Source organism: Acanthopagrus latus, chromosome 17, assembly GCF_904848185.1.
Source record: "Acanthopagrus latus isolate v.2019 chromosome 17, fAcaLat1.1, whole genome shotgun sequence".
NCBI lineage: Eukaryota > Metazoa > Chordata > Actinopteri > Spariformes > Sparidae > Acanthopagrus > Acanthopagrus latus.
This window is the reverse complement of record NC_051055.1, coordinates 22,358,023-22,377,518: the sequence shown is the minus strand read 5'-3', so window position 1 is coordinate 22,377,518 and position 19,496 is coordinate 22,358,023. Positions and strand designations below refer to the sequence as shown.

Here is a 19,496-nt window from a genome sequence, read left to right as displayed (position 1 = left end):
GATCATGGACAGAAATGAATTAGAATCACCACTCTCATTACCCACAGCAAAACTGGAGCAGCACGACAGTGAATACATGAAGGGAAACTTTAATATCTCAGAGACAGTGTTACTATATAAATGAGGTTTTGAGGGACCATTGCTCTATTTTGTGTTGCATGTAAGGATAGCTATGCATACACCAGTCCTGATGTCTTTGTTGCCATATCTGATGCCTAATTTACTCCTTTACTCCCCATGAAGTCACTGTGTTCATTATTTGTCAATAACCTTAAGCTCAATTTAGCCTAAATACATGCTAAAAAAAAAAGAAACACAGAACTCATATGCCATCTAGTGGTGAGACTGCTGTCTGAAAGAACAGATAAAAGAAGATCAGGTGACAGAAGTGCATTCTAAAAAATGATTTAGACTTTTTGAATTAATTAGTAATCAGAATACATGCATACATACATACATACATACATACATACATACATACATACATACACAAATACATACATAAAGTGTCCAAGAACAGTCATGACAAACATGTCAGCTTACTTACAAGGACATGACATCATGATTAACTGATTTTGTTTCAGTTAGGCTGATCAATTTCAATCTCTGTCCATCAAACTGTAATAAATTGCACTTGTATTGACCTTGAAATACTTCATCCTCTCAAATGAACCTGACGTCATATGATGAAAACATAAGAATATATAGATTTTGTACTGCCCTCAGTTTAGCCTATCAGTCACAGTCTCTCGGTCACCGAACCCGGAAGTCGTCCACCTGATTGGTGGGTGCCGTGGGGGCGGGGGCGCAGCGTGTGCCTGACAGCCTGAGAAAAGGGAATACAATCACCCAATATGCACTGAAACGGAAGTACGAGCACTGTACTGAGAAGCAGTGGCTCAAGTCAGGCTGTCTTACACGTGTGTTTTTTTTTTTTGTTTTTACCGCAGCAAGAACTTGGAGCCTGATGCTTTTCCTAAATAGAAGTAGAGTTGATTACATTCACAGTAGTTAGAGGAGGCTCAACGTTCTTTACCTTGCCGTCTTTCACTTAAGCCGTTTGGTAAGTGTGTCTTTTGTTTTAATACAGTCGGAGGGTAAATAACGGATACAAATTCTGTGTGAAGTCGCTCGATGTTGTCTTGTTGACAGTTATGCTAGCGGTCGTGTCAGTTAAGTTGCCTAACGTTCGCCAGAGGCTGCTGCTGTAACTTGGACAGCTAACTGCTAAGAAGTGTTAGCTAGCTGTATCAGAAGTCGTTCACAAAACAACACGAAGTCAGTAAAAGTGGCTGTGGCAAAGCTGAGGCTGAGGAACTCTGTCATAGTGAGACCAAATTCCCCCACCACTTTAAAAGTAACATCTTTGTGTAATTGGGTGCTTAGCCGTCCATTAACTTCTGTCAGCGAAGACTGGCATCGTGCTCTGAAGATGACGGGTCTGACGCAGCTGACCTAGATAGCTCGTAGCGCACTGTCAACTGAATTTCCCGCCACTCATTTCAAACCTCACGGTTGATCACGGTTTTAAGCACTGAATAGCTGTAATTAGGAGCAGCTTTAAACAGCTAACTTTGGCGTGCTACCTCTCGATTTTGTCGGATTTGGTCGTTTAGTGTCACCAATTGGTATGTGTCTGATGTGTCTGCGATCCAGATGTAGACCCACTTCCTGCCTTTAAAATATTGACTGTAACCAAACCCAAATTAACTGTTCTCTACATTTATGCTAGTGGCCACACATATATTCCATTGATCTACAGGTAGGATAGACACCAGCAAAGGCAGGGAAGAAGAAGAAGACTGCCAGGAAGTAAACAATGTTGTTGACAAAGCTGGTTCCAAAAAAGTAATAGATCAAATACATTTTATTTATACAGCCAAAAATTGCAATCACTTTGGCTCATTGGGCTTTATAATCTGTACAGAGCGCAACATCCTCTGTCCTTAGACCCTCGATTCGAGTGAGGAAAAAAATATATACTAAATGATAATAATAAAATGCCTTTGACAGGGAGACAAAAATAGATGGCAGGAACCTCAGGAAGAGCCACAGAGGAAGGAACCTGCTCCTAGGGACACATGCAGTAGATGTGGCATGTATAGAACAGAACAACAAAAACGCAGTTTACAAATGTTATTTGTTTTGCAGTTATTGCATGAGGAAGCCACTACATCCAACTTTAGACATGGACGATACACATAATATGTTTCAGTAGAAACTACTGAATGTAAACGGGCACTGTTTACAAGAAAACTCCAAACGGCACCTTAAAGACACAGAAATAAAGGGATTTAAATAGGCCACTAGTTTCAAATTTGATTCGATGGGGAAAAAACACTTTCTATACAAAGTGCTTCTGTATATAAACGTAGGGATGCATGATGTGTATTGGAATTATCAGCCCATTATTGGGAAATTTACATTATTGGGTATTTGCTAATACAAGTGAAAATCTAGCTGATAAATAGAGTCAATAATATGAAGCCAAAGTGGTTTTGTTAACTAGATAAGAACCCAATTTACAAACTATTGTTGGCACCTTTGAATGTTTGTTTGTCATTCAGCAAATCTAGAGAATGAGGAGAAGAAGAAGTGCAGCATGTTCGTTCAAGTGCTCTACCTGGTTGGGGGCACAGAGAGTAGCCTAGAGAGCTAAACATGTTGCTGGTGTGAGCGTTTTTTGCGGTTTAAGGGAAAGACGCCACACCTGCAGTTTGCAATACGAGTTCCACAAGTATTCAGCGAGGTGGAAACAAATCTAAGAGTTCAAACATAACACATTTTGTAAGAGCTAAGGAATATTAATGTATCTTTGCTCAAATCCTTCCTTACCCTCAGGTGTGCATGAATTACTGGAGCAGATAATTATCAGTTGAAAAGAAATCCATATTGCCAAGCCCTGTGTAAATGTGATCGTGAAGAAGTCTAATCGAATAACAGCACAAACTGCATCAGATCTTTAGCTCACATGTGGATGGACGGGCTGAGTTTGGGAGCTTAATGTAAGTATTTATGCTTGGTATTTACAGATACATGTCTCTGTGTTTTTGTGTTAGATCTTCTTGTGCCAGTATGAAGTACATCCTGGTAACTGGTGGTGTCATATCTGGCATTGGAAAGGGCATCATTGCCAGCAGCGTGGGAACAATCCTCAAGTCCTGTGGCCTACACGTCACAGCCATCAAAATTGACCCGTATATCAATATTGATGCTGGCACCTTTTCACCTTATGAGCATGGTGAGTAATGGATTCACACGAAGAAGCTTCTTTTCTATGTGTATGATGCATCATCTGCTGTTTTATTTGATTTTGTGGTGTCCCGCAGTTCATATTTGACAAGAACTGGTGTGGCAGCATGATGCCTAATGGCTGGTGGACAGACCATGTGAAGCTGATTTGCATGGAGCGAGATATTTGTTGTCAGTGAACAAAGCACAGAGTTTCCCCAAGGATCTGTTGTTTCACTCCCCTTATGATAAATGGCTATAATATTTGTTTTGCAGGTGAAGTTTTTGTTCTTGATGATGGTGGGGAGGTGGATTTGGACTTGGGGAACTATGAGCGTTTCCTGGACATCCGTCTCACCAGAGACAACAACCTAACCACTGGAAAGATCTACCAGTCAGTCATCAACAAGGAGAGGAGGGGAGACTACCTGGGCAAGACTGTGCAAGGTGAGTAATCCTCACCCTCCAAACGTGGAAGACTTAGTCAAGGTGATTTGCTCGTGTGTCTGTACAACAGAGGAATTTGTTAAGCACTATGTTTCTTATAATAATTATAACACAATTTATTTATAAGCACCTTTCATGTCACCCTTTGACACTTTACAGAAACAAAAGAAAACAGCAGTCAAACAACAAAGTAAAGTACACAAATGAAGTATACATTAAACAAATAATCAAAGCATTACAAATCATCAGGGAAAGCTAGTGTAAAAAGGTGTGTCTTCAGTTGTGATTTAAAAGCGGTAATAGATGTGCACTGGTGCAAACAGTGTGGGGCCAGCCACACTGAGGGCCCTGTCACCCACTGAGCAAAGTCTAGAGGGGGAATAGAGAGGAGATGTGCATCAGAAGACCGTAGTGAACGGGGTGGCATATAGGGGTGGAGAAGACAAGATAGGTAGGGAGGCGCCAGGCCATTCAAAACCAGAAGAAGTGTTTTAAAAGTGATCCGATATTGGACTGGGAGCCAATGCTTAAGGGTGGGGGTGATGTGTTCCTAGGACCAGGTGTGAGTTAGGACTATGGCAGCTGAGTTTTGGACATACTGAAGATTTTTTTAATCTGTGGGTGGGTAAACCGAGGAGAAGGGTATTGCAGTAATCCAGTCTGGATGTAACGAAGGCATGAATAAGTGTTTCTGTGAGAGAATGAGATAAAGAGGGGCAGAGTCTTGAGATGTTCTTAAGATGGAAGAAGGCTGTCATCATAAGTATGTCCAGTGAGCAGTTGAATGTTTTATTCTATAAATCTGTTTCCAGTGGTACCCCACATCACAGATGCCATCCAGGAATGGGTGATGCGGCAGGCCAGAATTTCAGTAGATGATGATGGTGTGGAGCCCCAAGTTTGTGTCATAGAGGTAAGTTGATCTTAGGTTCAACTCTGTTCCCATCAAGCAGGAATTTATGTACAACTTCCCCTCACATGATTGTGACCAGGGCTTTTATTTAACGTGTCAGTGAGATCTAGAGGAAGCATGCCATTAGAGATATAACCAAGTACATTGCTGAAAGCAAAGCAAGTATTGGCTGTACTCAGCAAGCAGTCTGAGAAATAGAGACATATTGGTCTATGAGTAGAAAAACAAAAAATCTAGAGATTTAAAAATGGATTTGTGGAGGGGTATCTGTACAACTTCTCTTTTGTAAGCTTGGCTCTGCTTTGAATCAGAGGGAACACGGTGAACAGAACAAAGTTTTTTTTTTTTTTATGTTAAATTAAACATCTGAGATGTGTGTCTGACAATGTCTGCTGAGAAAGTATCTCATATTTTGCATATATATAGCTGAAATTGGTAATTCAATTCTAACCTTGTCATAAAACATTTGGAGATTCAGCACATTTCAGTGAACAGCTTCATTTGCTAACACTTTAAAAGACTGCAAACATGTCTCAGCAAGATTTAGAGAAACTCTTCTCTGCGTTTATATTCAGCAGACTCAACCACAGTAACTCTGTCTATACAGGTCTATCTCTAACAGACAGCTACGGCTAATTCAGATGATATGACAACTACTGTTGTCATATTTCACTCTGGCTTCCTATGCCTGAAATAATCGATTTTTAAAATGAAATGGTTGGATTTATATGCATTGAATGGTTGAGGCCAAAAACATTTCAGTTCTGTTGCTCCGTTATGACTCCTCCAGTCCTCTCAGGTATTCAGGGGCTTCAATCAGCTTACTATCCCTCATATGTACGCATGCACCACATATTTGGAACGGGCTCCAAGAAAGTTTAAGAAGATCTGAAGTTATCAGTTCTTGGACATTGGAATTTAAACTTTTCTGTTTTAAATTGCAGATTGTTAAGTGAAACTTTGGGGAATTTATTCCTATCATGGCACTGAACTGTATTTGTTATTCTACTGTTTGTCTTATTCTATTTGAGCTTATTTTTATCTTCCATTTTATTTTATCTACTCCTCTTAAGTCCTATTCTTGTTTGCTCTTTCTGTATTGCCTTTTGTTTCTTTTACATCTTTCTAAATGCCATTCTGCCTTTTCTCAGAGCACTTTTTAATTGCTTTTTTATTGAAAGGAGCTTAATAAATCCAGTTACTTTGCCTTGCCCTTCAGCAGTTCTTCTTATTTTAATACACCAAACCAGTTCTGACAGTATTGTAGGTGCAATACAGTTGATGACATTTTGTTCTCTCTAGGGGTATACAAGGGTTATGTAAGATGCTGTGAAACCAACGTGTGTGTTCATGTATCCTGTTTTGTGTCAACAGCTGGGAGGCACAGTGGGAGACATTGAGAGCATGCCCTTCATCGAGGCCTTCAGACAGTTCCAGTTCAAAGTGAAGAGGGAGAACTTCTGCAACATCCATGTTAGCCTGATACCACAAGTATGGCACAAAATGTGATAACTGAAAGACCCCTGCAACTGCATTATGATTTTTTTCTACCACTCATTTGGTTTCCACTCACAATAAAAGATGAATTTGTTTATGTGCCCTTAGCCCAACACCACAGGTGAACAGAAAACCAAGCCGACCCAGAACAGTGTCAGAGAGCTCAGAGGGCTGGGCTTGTCTCCAGATTTGGTGAGTCAGATTAAAGTTGTACATATTTGTTCTTTCTCTCTCTTTTTTTTCCTTGCCTTCTTGTTTTAACTTCTGTGAGTTTGGCTTGACTGTTTCGCATTTATCCAGATATATATCCATCCTGAGTGTCCTGCTTTTTCTCTGCCTGTCAAATCACTTTGTAAACTGTTTTAAAGACGCTTTATAGATAAAGTTAATATTATTATGCTATTTCTGTGTAGAAATCTTTAACCAATAAATCTTGCTGACATATTCATCTCATGATGTATGCATCCAAATAAACTCTGATTTGAAATCTAAGGTGAGACTGAGACTAAACACTAGTCACATTGTATATTGTGATTTATAACATTAAACACTGATTTATCTCTTTTTTTTTTTTTTAAGATTATGTGCCGCTGTTCATCGCCCCTGGAAACAGCTGTCAAAGAGAAGATCTCCATGTTTTGTCATGTGGAGCCCACACAGGTGGAGTAGTGTGATTATTGTCTATCAGATGATGTATGAATATGTGTGGCGCTGCTGGGATGTAAGAGCCAAGAGTTACTGTGTTTTCCCCAAGATGATTTTTAATGACAATTCTATTGAACACTAAGTGTATGTTAATGTAAAGACATTAACATTGTTCAGCGCCTGTGTTAGTTTAAAATAATTTTGTTTTCAGGTGATCTGTGTCCAAGATGTCTCCTCAGTCTACAGAGTGCCCCTGCTGCTCGAAGATCAGGGTGTTGTGAGCTATTTCTGTCAGCGTTTGAACCTGCCTGTCGGCATTAGGCCCAGGAAGATGCTTGCAAAGTGGAAGGAGATGGCTGACAGGTAGGAGGTCGTGTTTTTACTGCTAATTTCACTTATGGTTTCTGAGAAAAATGACACAAACTAAAAAATGTTAAAACCTAGAAGTTCCTACAACATACTGCAGAGGATAAATCACTGAATGTCGAATTGCTGTTTGAGTAGTTGTGAAGTCATGATGATTGGCCAGTATTGTGAAGGATCTCCCCCTTATTCTCAGATCTGACCGTCTCTTGGAGCATGTTTCCATAGCCCTGGTGGGAAAATACACAAAGTTAGCCGACTCCTACACCTCTGTTATCAAAGCCCTAGAGCACTCTGCCCTCGCCATTAATCACAAACTAGAGGTCAAGGTATGGAAATATTGCACCCTTTTGTGTTTAATGTATTGATTGCTGTATTAAGCATCACTGCAACACTTAAACTTGGCATGACTAGCATTTGCATAAATTAATACAGTAGTTAGCCTGTGGGCATGATGTTGATTGATGTCCTTCCAAATTATGCTGTTTGTTATTATTACAGTACATCGACTCGGCAGACCTGGAGCCAACCACTCTGGAAGATGAGCCAGTTAAATATCATGAGGCCTGGCAAAAACTCTGCAGTTCCCAGTGAGTAGAGCTAACCACCTGTAGGCTTGGATGATTAACATTTAAAATGACTGATAATTAAATTTTACACTGCGGTGATTTGTTTTTTTCATGTATGCCACATGATGGCAGTAGAGGGCTTTCATTCCTGGCAGCTTGTGCAGCTATACAATTCAGCAGACTTGTGCTTTGTACAAAATCACAATATTATTTCATGTTGATTTATAGATTATGTCTACAATGTGCGAGTCCTGAGGCTATTTTCAAGCAGACATCTACATGGGACTGATATAAAAACAGACTTTTGGAGCATACAACGTTTTTTTTTGGATGCATTTGTTTTAAATGTCTCTGAAGGACACGTATCCTCATTAGATTTCATATCACGTAGCATCTCGTATATAAAAAAAACAAGCAAAACAAAATCAAATGCACCCTTAATATCAACTTAGTTTAAAAGTCATAATGCTATAGTTATGTGTCAGTATTTTATTGAACTTGCTTGTAAGATTTAGGACTGTTTCAATAACTGTTGAGCGTTTTGCCCCTGCCACCTTTTACTCATGGAGAATTGACTGAGTATTGAGCTCTCTTTATAGCAGTGCCCTGAAATCACATTCATACAGGCTACAAGGATAAAAAAATAGTAGTAACTATATGGAAAATAAACATAAAGAAGGAAAAAATCCCAAATAAGTCAGTTATATTTAAATTGATTTAACTTTTAAGATCCAAATTTGAATAGAGAGATAAGAAGATTGTAGCGGGTGCCTAAGGAACATTCCTGAGTCTGTTGTTGCTTTCTCTCTACCCACAGAGGTGTGTTGGTACCAGGAGGTTTTGGTGTGAGAGGAACAGAGGGCAAGATACTAGCTATTAACTGGGCGAGGAAACAGAACAAGCCATTTCTGGGTAAGAAAGATTTGTAACTTTCTGTGTCCTCCTTCATTATATCAATCTAGTAAAATTTCATGCTAACCTGATGAAGTGTAGACAGAAGACAAGTTGTCCCCTCCTATATGTTGGCTACTGCTTAAGATGAGCTAATAATTCTTGGTATGAAGCTTGATAGTTGAATTACTGGGGGTATAACAAGGAACTTATTAGCCACAGATTCTCTATGAACTCGCTGCAAATATCAAACAAGTATAAAGCACCAATATAAAACAGAATGTAATTGATTGCATAAATATTCCACCACTTTATTCTAACATATTTAAATCACCACTGGTGCGGCCCAGAAGTCAAGAAGTTACATATTAGTTTCAGTGCTTCATGCTGTTTGGATACATCTGTGCAGCAAGCCCTGGAGGGTTTGTCAAGGGCAAAATGAATTCATCAAAATACAGTGAACTCTTGAAGAAAAAGCTGCCACAGTCTGCCAGAGAACTCTGACTCAGGGTGAAATGTATTTCTCTGCCCAACATGAACCTGAAATATAAAGCCAAAGCTACACATAACAAAAAACAATGTTAATGATTTTTAAAGAGTCCAGAGCTCAAATCAAATGAGAAAATGTTGCAGGAGTTTATAATTACAATTCTGTAACAATCTCTTGTGCAACTTTCCATAGTTTGAGCAATTATGCAAAGACAAATCAGAAAACACGTCGTGTTCTACTTCATAAAGTCCCGCTCTACCCTTAAATTCAAAGCTGAAACTGCTGCCACAGGCAACTCTCCAGAGTAAAGACCGCAAGGGCACGAATACTTGTGCAATCACTTGCTTTGTGTTTAATTTCTATGGAATTTAAGATCCATTTAAAGAGATTCTTATCTCACTTTGACAGTATTTTGGTTTTATGAGGGAAAAAAAAAATCTTAATTACATCCGCTTGAGGCATTCAAAGTTGTACAAAATAATAGTACAAGAAAAATCCAGAGAGGTGAAATACTTATTACATTCACACTCTATTATAATTTGCACATATAGTAATGTTAGTCATGTAAGTGGTGGGGGATATTGTTCAGTCTTTGCTTATTTATGAATCCTTACAATAGAGCTCATTATGCACGGATCCTGCTGGTCTTGTTTTATGCAGGCGTGTGTTTGGGCATGCAGCTGGCAGTGTGTGAGTTCGCCCGCAATGTTCTCGGATGGGAAGGTGAGTAATTGCACAGTTCAGCCGAGGACACTGTTGAAGAATTTGATTCCTATGGTTTCTAATTTAATTTTGAGAAAAAAGAAGAGAGAACCTGTAGACATGTTGTGAGGCGGATGTGAGCTTAGATCTGTCTCACTTATCTTATTTTAGATGCCAACTCCACAGAATTTAATCCAGAATCCGAACACCCTGTGGTAAGTTATCTTTTTCTGCCATGCTCATATCAAGCCATATCAGCGGGAGCTTCACCAGAATGATTTTAACATCCTGTTGGATCTTGACAGGTGATTGATATGCCAGAGCACAACCCAGGGCAGATGGGTGGGACTATGAGGTTGGGGAAGAGGCAGACTATTTTCAGATCCATCCCCAGTGTGCTGAGTATGTATCCTTCTCAAATTAATGGTGGACTGTTTGCTTTTTGGTCTTTTCCAGCAATTGTTTTTTCTGATAACTGATATTTCATTCTCTCAGGAAAACTGTACGGAAACGTGGATTGTGTGGACGAAAGGCACAGGCACAGATTTGAGGTAGAAATCAAAACGAGGTTTTAAGGTTTTTTGCGAGAGCTTAGAACTAGAGCTTCTCTTCGCTTACAGATCTTTTTGAAACCATTTTTTTCTCCCATATTTTTATTTATTTTTTTTTAATTAATAAATCTCTGTATACATAAAATGTATCAACAGTGTTTAACACTCTTGGCATGTGTAGTGAGTTTATTTTCCTTACACAGTTTTAAGATAGGAAAACAACATTAGCTAATTATTGTGGTATTTATAGTTATTTGACACATTTTTTTTCATTTTCCGTATATCCAGTAGCTTGCTATTGTTTCGGGCACATGCTCAATCCTTAAAGCAGTAATGGGCATGCACAAATTGTTTCTCAGACATACTCTTCTACATGTACACATGGATATACAGGCATGTATTTTTGCAATTATTTTTGAAAAATATTTATTTAAATTTTTACTGACTGTAGACTAAAGGCCAAAATTTAAAGGAAAATATTTGTTTCAAGAAAAAACTGCACACATGTAGACCAGACGTTATTCTGCCTCTACATATATTACATGTATATTTATATTCTTCATTTTTCATCTGTGTCAAGCTACAATGTTCAAGTATAATATGATAACCATGAACCCTTGTTCATCAGAAACCTTCCTTGAATCATTGAATCTCTGCTCATTCTAGGTGAACCCTGAGCTGAAACACCACTTTGAAAACAAAGGTCTTCAGTTTGTCGGGCAGGATGTGGAAGGAGAGAGAATGGAGATCATTGAATTGGAGGGTGAGTAAAAGTGTCATTGAACACATGAATGCACATGCTGTTGTGTGATAATGAATACAACCTGCTGTATTCAGCTGGTTGATCCTTTAGATGTACTTTAATCACTTCGGTTTCTTAAACATACAAATGCTTTTCAATGAAGCGTAAACGGTATTTGGGGGGGTGTCGGCAAGGTCATACTAAATGAGCTGTCTTTGTTCCAGATCATTGTTACTTTGTTGGTGTGCAGTATCACCCAGAGTTTACCTCAAGGCCCATCAAACCTTCTCCTCCATACTTTGGTCTCCTGCTGGCTGCTGCAGGAAAACTCCAGAGCTACCTCAACAAGGGCTGTCGCCTGTCTCCACGGTAAGCTCTGACACAACATTGTTTAATTCAAACATGATGGAAGTTAAAAACGCTCATTTACTGTATAATGCTCCTGCAGCACTATGACATTCCAGTTGGGGTTTATTACAGGTTTGCACAGAAGTTGAAAGTGTTGTGTTAGTGCTTTTATATCAGTTTTCTCTGCAGTAGCAATCATTTCTGAATTAAATTTAAAAGATCCTGATGCAGTTCCTTCGTCTGCTAATAAACTGATATTACCGATCCACGTACAGTATTCAGAATTCACAGTCAGAGGTTTTTATATTCTCCATGGGCGCTAACATCAGCAGTGCTGGTAAGCAAGGATGCAAGCCTTTCAACAACATTTGGACATTCTGACTTGAAAGAAAAACATCTAGGATTTTTGCGATAGTAACACTATCAGTGTGTTTCATACCAATATATACCAACCGCCTTCCCTTTTTTAAACAACACAGTAATGTTAAAAAAAGAAACTTGACCCTTACAAGAGACAGTCTTAGAGCGCCCTGCAGTGGTCATGGCATGCCATCACAAAAGTCCAAGGTGGTAATGGTTCTGGTGTCTTATCAGTTCTGGATTCTATATTCTGGTATCAGTATCAGTTCCTGGATTGGCATATATGCAGATTCACATATTGGATCAGATTAGTGCTGAAATAGTGGATTGGTGCATCTCCAATTTAAACACTTGGAACATATCTTTTCATATTCAGTCTGTTTAACGTCAGCTGATTGGTTGAAATGTAAGATTCCCCTTATCTTTGACTGGTGGGTTACTTACATACTAAGTAATGTTTACAGGAGGGTATTATTGATAATGCATTATTCATTCTCTTCTCATGAGTTGAAATTTATGAGCACATTTTTATTTGTTGTCATAACCTTCACTGCTTTATTTTAATGCAAAGTAATTGCATCTAAGGACTCATGGGTATTACAGCTACAGTTTACAATGACACTATGTCATCATTGCATTTGCGGTTCCTGTCAGGCATTACTGCTGTAATGCTCATTTTTATGCCTCTCTCCTCCATCGCAGGGACACTTACAGCGGCAGCAGTGGCAGCAGCTCTCCTGAAGTGGACATGTCCGAGCTCAAGTTCCCCTCTCTGTCCTGAGACTAAAGCACGTCTAGTTTTTGTGTGTGTGTCACTCATGCAGGTAAATGCAAGGCTGAGGAAAAAAAGCGGGTTGGACACTGCAAAAACCAAAGCTTTTGTTGAACTATTTTTAGACTCTGGTACAATATGTTAATAATGTGTGCTCTAAATGTATTATGCCTTCTGTGATTTTATAAATGTAAAGGGATGTTTTACAGCTTACTCTGTGGGGGTATAGATTTGCTGGAATAAGCAAAGTGTTTTATGGAATACCTGCAAAAAAATTGTGAACAGATGGATAGTATACATTGCAGTCAGGGATAGAATCTTGTGACTTGCTCAGAATAAGCAGATCAGTCTGCAGGAGGCAACAGTGACAAAGGGTTGGGGGTCTGTACAATCAGGGGCACATTCAGCCTCCACAAAACGTAGCAAATCATTTATTTAAATGGAAAACGGTGATCGGTAGAACACTGTGTTGGGTTCTACATGCATACTTGCCTAGTCTGGTTGCTTATCATGGTGGGGTCTATATACATGCTGCTGCTGATTGTGTAACACTTCTGACACACCCACCAATAAGAGAAGACGTACCTCAAAGTCTGTTGCACACCATTAAGAGGAAACATGAGCATTCCTCAGGTTTGTTTTGGGTGCAGCCATCCTGCAAATCACTCATTTAATCCAATGGATGAAAACAGAGGTTTATGATTTTATACAGTTGTTGGCAAGTTTTTGCCTGTTTATCATCACAGTTACATATCATGGATATACTTGGCTCTTTGAAGTGTTATTCTCTCTAACCAGACAGTTGTATGTATTGTATCCTTTTAGGTTTAATATCTTATTATCTAATTCATTCGGGTGATGACACTTAAGTGCAAACTACATGATTTTCTGGTTTCAAATAATCTTGCCCTGTGATGCATGGATTGTGCATGCAAAATCTATCATGCAAGATTAAACTGGACCATGAACTTGTGCTTTTGTGACTGTAGGTTCTATTTATACTTTCTGTTGTAATAAAGTAAGTAAGTTAATATCAACATGACAGTGAGATGAAAATTTTGCATGAAAGTTGAATTTGGCAAACTTGTGTACTTCTTGGTGTTTTGCCTTAAACCCATCTGTTCAGCTTGGATGACTTTTATGTTTGAAACCTTTCACCTGCTGACACCAACAAACACAGCTTTGTGCTGTATCTGACACCAGAACTTCCTGAAATGAATCATACTGGTTCACAGTCATCTGACAATCCCACCAGTTGAAAGTGAGTCAGCAGTATTAAGTGAAAAACAGTGCTTTGGAAAAGAAAAGTGAGTTCTTTTTAAACTGAAAGAAAAACATGGATTTGATCTCGAAACATCATTAGCAGCCAACTGTAGATGACAAGCTTCCAAGTTAGATTTTCGCTTTGTCAAATGAAATGAGATTAAACGATTGCTGCTGATGCCTTCATGTATCAGCTGGTGACTCGCGTGTTTAGAAAAGAAATGCCATGTTTTAAGATTTATGAATTTCGGGTGCATATTTGATGTTATGTGTGTTTGTTCTGAATAAATATATTTTTATTCCCCTTGACATCTGGCCTTTATCCTGGTTGTCCGTTCTCTGATGACAGCGTGAAACTTGAGTCTTGTATGTATTCACTGATGGTACTATATTCAGGGTCTTCGCACTTGAAACCACTGTATTTATTTACATTCCACATTAAAAGTCTGAAGCCGCTCTAGCAGCCCTCTAGAGGCCGTCCTGCTAATTAACCCCCACATATATAAAAGGGCTGCGGCGCAGGTTTATCGAAATTATGTAAACAAACCATTAACAGAACACAATTACTTTGATTTAGTTGTCTGCTGATTCTCTCCAGTGGAATCTCAATCAATCTGGGAGTGATGCCGGTGTCTAATTGTACATTTAAAATGTTGGTTTATATTTTGACCACAGATCGAGCCTTTTAAAGGTCCAATTTATGAGAGAGTTGATTCCTTGAGTCTTATTCCCACACTGATGCTTGAGGATTGCGGCTGACTCTACCTACAATCCCAAAGTGTCTGTGTTTGATGAGTCGGTAATGAGACTCAAAAATGTACTTTCTTACAAACTGGAACTTTTGATGACTTGCGCCTGTGTTTAATAGGCCACTAAAATGAGCAAAAATGACCAAGTGGAATTAATTGGCATGTAGTCATCGCAAGAATAGTCGATGTAAATATAACCTGCGGCAATCCTATTGAATTACATATCCTGAGCATGTCCTGGCATTTCCCAGGGAATATAAAGCTGCATTGTTATCAACTTCCCCTTTTAGGTGGAGGTGTCCACGCTATGGACGAGACCATAAAGTGATAAAAAAAAAAAAAAAGATGCAAATTGTCTTGTCAAACAGTTGCCCACACTTCACTATGATTGTTAATGATGGCGTGCACTTGTGAGCTGGCAACAGCAGGAAAGTGCAGGGGGTTTGCCTCGATATGGTATTAAGTTCAACTAGTACTTCCTCTTAATCCATGCCCCCTCCCTCCCTCCCTCGTCTCCCACATCTGTCCCTCCCTTTCCTCAGCTGCCCTCGCAGCGTCCTTGCGCTTTTTTGCCCCACCTTTTGTCAAGTAGCAACAGGCAAAACTTTGGGAGGCCACTCCTCCGTGCAGCACACACTCATGCCCATGCTTCCACTAGCAGTTTAGATCAGCAGCTCAGATGGGGACTGCTGCGATACTGGGATCTGCTTTTGTTTGTTTTTAGAAAAAAAAAAAAAAAAAAACCACCATGGGAGTGAGGCTGAGCGTCCTTTGCTGCACCGTCAGTGGAAATAGAGGGTAGGAGTTTGGGGATGTCTGTAAACACAGACTGCGCTACAGATTGTGACATTTACAAGGAGTGGCTGCTGTGGCTGTTTCTCAACATTTGGAATATCAAACATAAGGAGTCCATTGGTGGGAAGCTGGTGTGGGATTGCTAGGCTCGTACAGGTTTCATCCCTTTTTTCTTTCTCTATTATCTGTGACACCATCTGGGCTATTCCTCTTTACTCAGAATCTTTTTCTAATCCTGCATCTTATTTTTTCTTATTTTCTTGTATAGGCTGTGTCCTCAGAGGCTGTTTTCATCCATACCAGCAACAATGGACCTGACTTTGTGGCAGTACCAGTTCAGGATCATCATGCTGGGGGACTCCACCGTGGGCAAGTCCTCTTTGCTGAAGCGTTACACTGAAGACTTGTTCCTGGAGTCCATCAACCAGACGGTGGGAGTCGACTTCTATGTGCACTTCCTGGAGGTGGAGCCGGGGGTCCGTGTCAAGCTGCAGTTTTGGGACACAGCCGGGCAGGAGAGGTTCAGGTGAGGATCAACCCGTCTGGTGACGTCTACGCCGACGTCAGTCATAGAGTTTGGAGTTTTTGCTCTATTGGGTATCTTACTATTTTAAAAAAACCTGTCTTTTGTATGCACCAGGCCTACTTGCACTGTCCTTGGCCTCTTCATTAAAACAACCAGCGCCATTCTTATGTTAAATATTAAAGAAATGACTCGCATGCATGCAGATATACTATCTAAATAAACTACCAGCGGTTATTCTATTCACATCGGAGCTGTTCATCAGTGTTTGCTCTCAGCTATGTCTGTGTATCCACCCTGTCAGCCTCACAATTCCAGTGTGTAGTGCGCACAGAGGCGCACTATGTGTAGTGCTTAAAGTGGAAACGGCATTTTTCTTCCCGCTCAGGATATTTAATGAATAAAAAAACTAGGAGCAGCGTGTTCCGTTCTGTCTCTAAATTCATTATTTCAGTTCTCCAGTTGAGTGAACCGTTGCAAATTGCAAACTGTGCCTGTTTGTGTTTACCTCCTCCCTGCGTGGTATCTGTAGACGGCTAATCCCACATGAGTCAGCTGAAAGCTCAGCCAAAACAGGTTTGTTTTCATACAGAAGTAAGAAGAAGTAAAGTTTTTTTACCAGCTGGCATCTAGGGGGAACCTTCACTAATCCTTTTTTTCTTTGGTTCAAACATCCAGTGACTCATGGGGGAGCTACGAGCCTCCTGACAGTTTCATGATTAGGGTTGGAAAAACAAAGTGGTTATCAATTTTCTTGCAAAGACACAGACTCTTTGTCAATCAGTTTATCTACTAAATCTCAGCTCAAACAATGCAGAGAATCAGCTGATTATTTGCTCACTAGAACAGGGAAAAAGTTGGAATCAGAGTCTGAACTCTGCTCTGCTCAATGAGGGTGTTTGGAAGCTTTCATCCGTTGAAATTTAAACCCCTCCATTCCTTCCTCTTGGTTTATTTTCCCCGCCGTGTTTCTCTTCTCTCCTCAGGTCAGTGACCCGTTCTTATTACCGCAACTCGGTCGGAGGCATGCTGGTGTTTGACATGTCCAACCGAGCCACCTTTGACCACATTAAGGAGTGGCACACCGAGGTGTGCGAGCGAGTGCAGCCACACAAGGTCGTGTTCGTCCTGGTGGGCCAAAAAAGCGACCTGGATGGTCACGAGGAGAGGGCTGTGAGCCGGCAAGAGGCTGAGAAGCTGGCCGGACAGCTGGGGATGCCCTATGTGGAGGCTTCCGCCAAGTTGGGCCACAACGTGAGGGAGGCCTTTGAGCTGCTCACTCGCCGGGTCTACCAGGGTCTGCTGAGCGGAGAGGTGGAGCCGCAGGAGGGCTGGGATGGAGTCAAGTGTGCTGCACCACAGGCGCTGAAGTTGCACAGAGCCAGCATGGTGCAGCACAGCACGCCTCCCAAGAACAACAAGAAGTGCTGCGGTTAAACTGGACTGGCAGTGGTGCACATATATACACCCATGTTCCCGTGGAACCAAACCCAGCCTTTCAGGAGGTTGGATTTGTGGTGGAATGTCACTGTATCAACGTGACCATAATGAAACACTGATTTCTTTTGTGCACCATTGTTGATACTGACTTAAGTCACCGTTTTGTGACTTTACAATGCTTTGACATTTCTTTAAATGGGTGAAGATATAACTTTAGAAACAAAGGTTTTACGTAATACACTTTTTTTTTTTATCCATAATCTGGATAACATCTTTGGTCCTGACTGAAATGTACATAAAGCCTAAAAAGAACTATTGGATGGGTGACATTTTGCACAGAGAGCCCGTGGTATCGAGAGGATTAATTCATTTGTACTGTCTTTTCAAGACACACCCACACTGGGTTGGCATTTGGTTTTAGGAGAGATGTCTTGATGTCTGCTGCATGGTTTGCTATGAAATTTGCTACTGATGTTCAAGATTAATTTAAGATTTACTTAATTTTTCATAGTGCCATCATCAGGTCCAAATCTCAATTCCACCACTACTTTTTTGTGTGTTTTTTTTTTACTACATAGCTGCAAAACTACAGACATTTCCATCAGCCATCACTGTTCTAGGCATGCTAACATGCTATGGTAGCATTGTAAGTAATTTATTATTTTAAGACCTCAAGAGCTTTACAGTGCAAGTACTGTAATGTAAGTGCTGCACTTAAGTACAAATTTAAGGCACATGTACTAAATTACTTCCATTGTATGCAACTTTACAGTTCAACATCCACAACATATCGGCCAGATTTATTTACTAATTATTTATCAGATTACAATTTTTCATACTCTTCCTGTTCATATGTTCTGATTGTCTTCCTTTATAGGTTGAGGGAAAAAAAATCCTAAACTCAATCAACATTTCTTGGATTAGCTTGAAAACGTATCATCGCAAAGCTGTTCCGTGTGGTATTCTTACTTTGAGTGCTTCTTCAACCACTGCAGTAGTGGTTGCCAAACTGGGGGGTCTTGATACCCAAAGACAATGTGCCACTACTTTTTTTTTTTTTTTTAGAAGGGATGCATTTGATAAAAAAGTGATAAGGGACCAGATGTTCACATTTCCTAATAAGACTATTTTTGTGCTTCGCTACGGATATGACAATAGGCCAATTAGCTCCCCGATGAAATGATCAAAGGGCTGGGACAGGGTTGTCAACGGGCCGCAGTCGGCCCACAGGCCCCAAGTCGCAAGTTTTAAGATACTCTGGTTGCAAGATGGTTAAGAAAAAAAAAATCTTCTTTTGAAAGTCTTATTTCACAGAAAGAACACTCTCCCTTCCACTGAATCCATTCCTAGACATAATCTGTGATTCTTATCCGCTTCTTTATCCGCCCATGGCTGGCCACAGTTCAGTTGCTGTTCCCCCGGCTCAGATTAGAAGCATCACCCTCAGCAAATGTGAATTAATCCTTCTGGGCCTAAGTAGTCCGGAAAAGGCTTTGTTGCATTACCACTAATTGCACAGAATCCTGTGTGCAAGTCGTTGTTTTCAGGTGCTGTTGTTGAAATTAATTCAATAAAAACTCTGGGGTGCCTTTGGATATTGCTGTTTTGAAATGTTATGACAGGTTTCTATAGCAATTACTATTCGTCTGGCTGATGAACAGCCTCCTGTGTATCTGCAACCGAAACGCAGGGAATTTCTTTCGCTACTAAAAGACGCCCAGATTAAAGATACACTGACAAGTTAACTGTTGTGTCTGCGCACTGGACTGTTTCCTTGGATCTCTGCAAGTAAACAGAAAGTAAACTGATTATCATTTTACATGTTTTTTCTCCACTTACACCCTCAAAACTTCTGTATAGTCATTATTACAGCGTTTTTCTTTCCAGTCATAAGGAAAATCGCTCAAAAGCACAAACACTGAATCCCTTTTGCATGAATATTAATAGGTGAATGTTGTTTTATATGAGATAAAGTCGAGTCCCTCCCTACCGAGTAATATAACTGTTTCTTATGTATGTAAAACCCTTGGCTAACTTATTCTCTGCCAAGTCTGGCAACAGATGCCATACTCCAAGATTACTGCTTGTTTGATATTCAGTTTTTTTATTGTTTTTTTTTGTATTTTTTTTAATCAGACAATGTGAAAAGTCAACAATTTTTGATTCAATTTGCTGAAATGGAGAGAAATAAAAATAACATTTACA

General features: G+C 40.0%; 2 protein-coding genes across 2 annotated transcripts; both read left to right on the top strand.

Moving 5' to 3' along the window:
- Nucleotides 1-812: 812 nt before the first annotated feature.
- Nucleotides 813-14,093, top strand: LOC119005358 (CTP synthase 1-like). The gene is made up of 18 exons (XM_037072909.1): nucleotides 813-1,063; nucleotides 3,060-3,241; nucleotides 3,508-3,678; nucleotides 4,491-4,591; nucleotides 5,966-6,082; nucleotides 6,197-6,280; nucleotides 6,668-6,748; nucleotides 6,945-7,096; nucleotides 7,293-7,425; nucleotides 7,598-7,686; nucleotides 8,483-8,577; nucleotides 9,707-9,769; nucleotides 9,920-9,963; nucleotides 10,054-10,150; nucleotides 10,244-10,299; nucleotides 10,966-11,062; nucleotides 11,266-11,410; nucleotides 12,452-14,093. Exons 2-18 carry the CDS (start codon nucleotides 3,076-3,078, stop codon nucleotides 12,528-12,530), a joined length of 1,770 nt encoding a protein of 589 aa, XP_036928804.1. The 5' UTR covers nucleotides 813-1,063; nucleotides 3,060-3,075; the 3' UTR covers nucleotides 12,531-14,093.
- A 1,509-nt stretch (nucleotides 14,094-15,602) lies between these two features.
- On the top strand, nucleotides 15,603-18,886 carry rab42b (RAB42, member RAS oncogene family). The gene is made up of 2 exons (XM_037072911.1): nucleotides 15,603-15,854; nucleotides 16,838-18,886. The coding sequence occupies exons 1-2, from the start codon at nucleotides 15,637-15,639 to the stop codon at nucleotides 17,286-17,288; spliced, it is 669 nt and encodes a 222-aa protein (XP_036928806.1). The 5' UTR covers nucleotides 15,603-15,636; the 3' UTR covers nucleotides 17,289-18,886.
- Nucleotides 18,887-19,496: the final 610 nt, after the last annotated feature.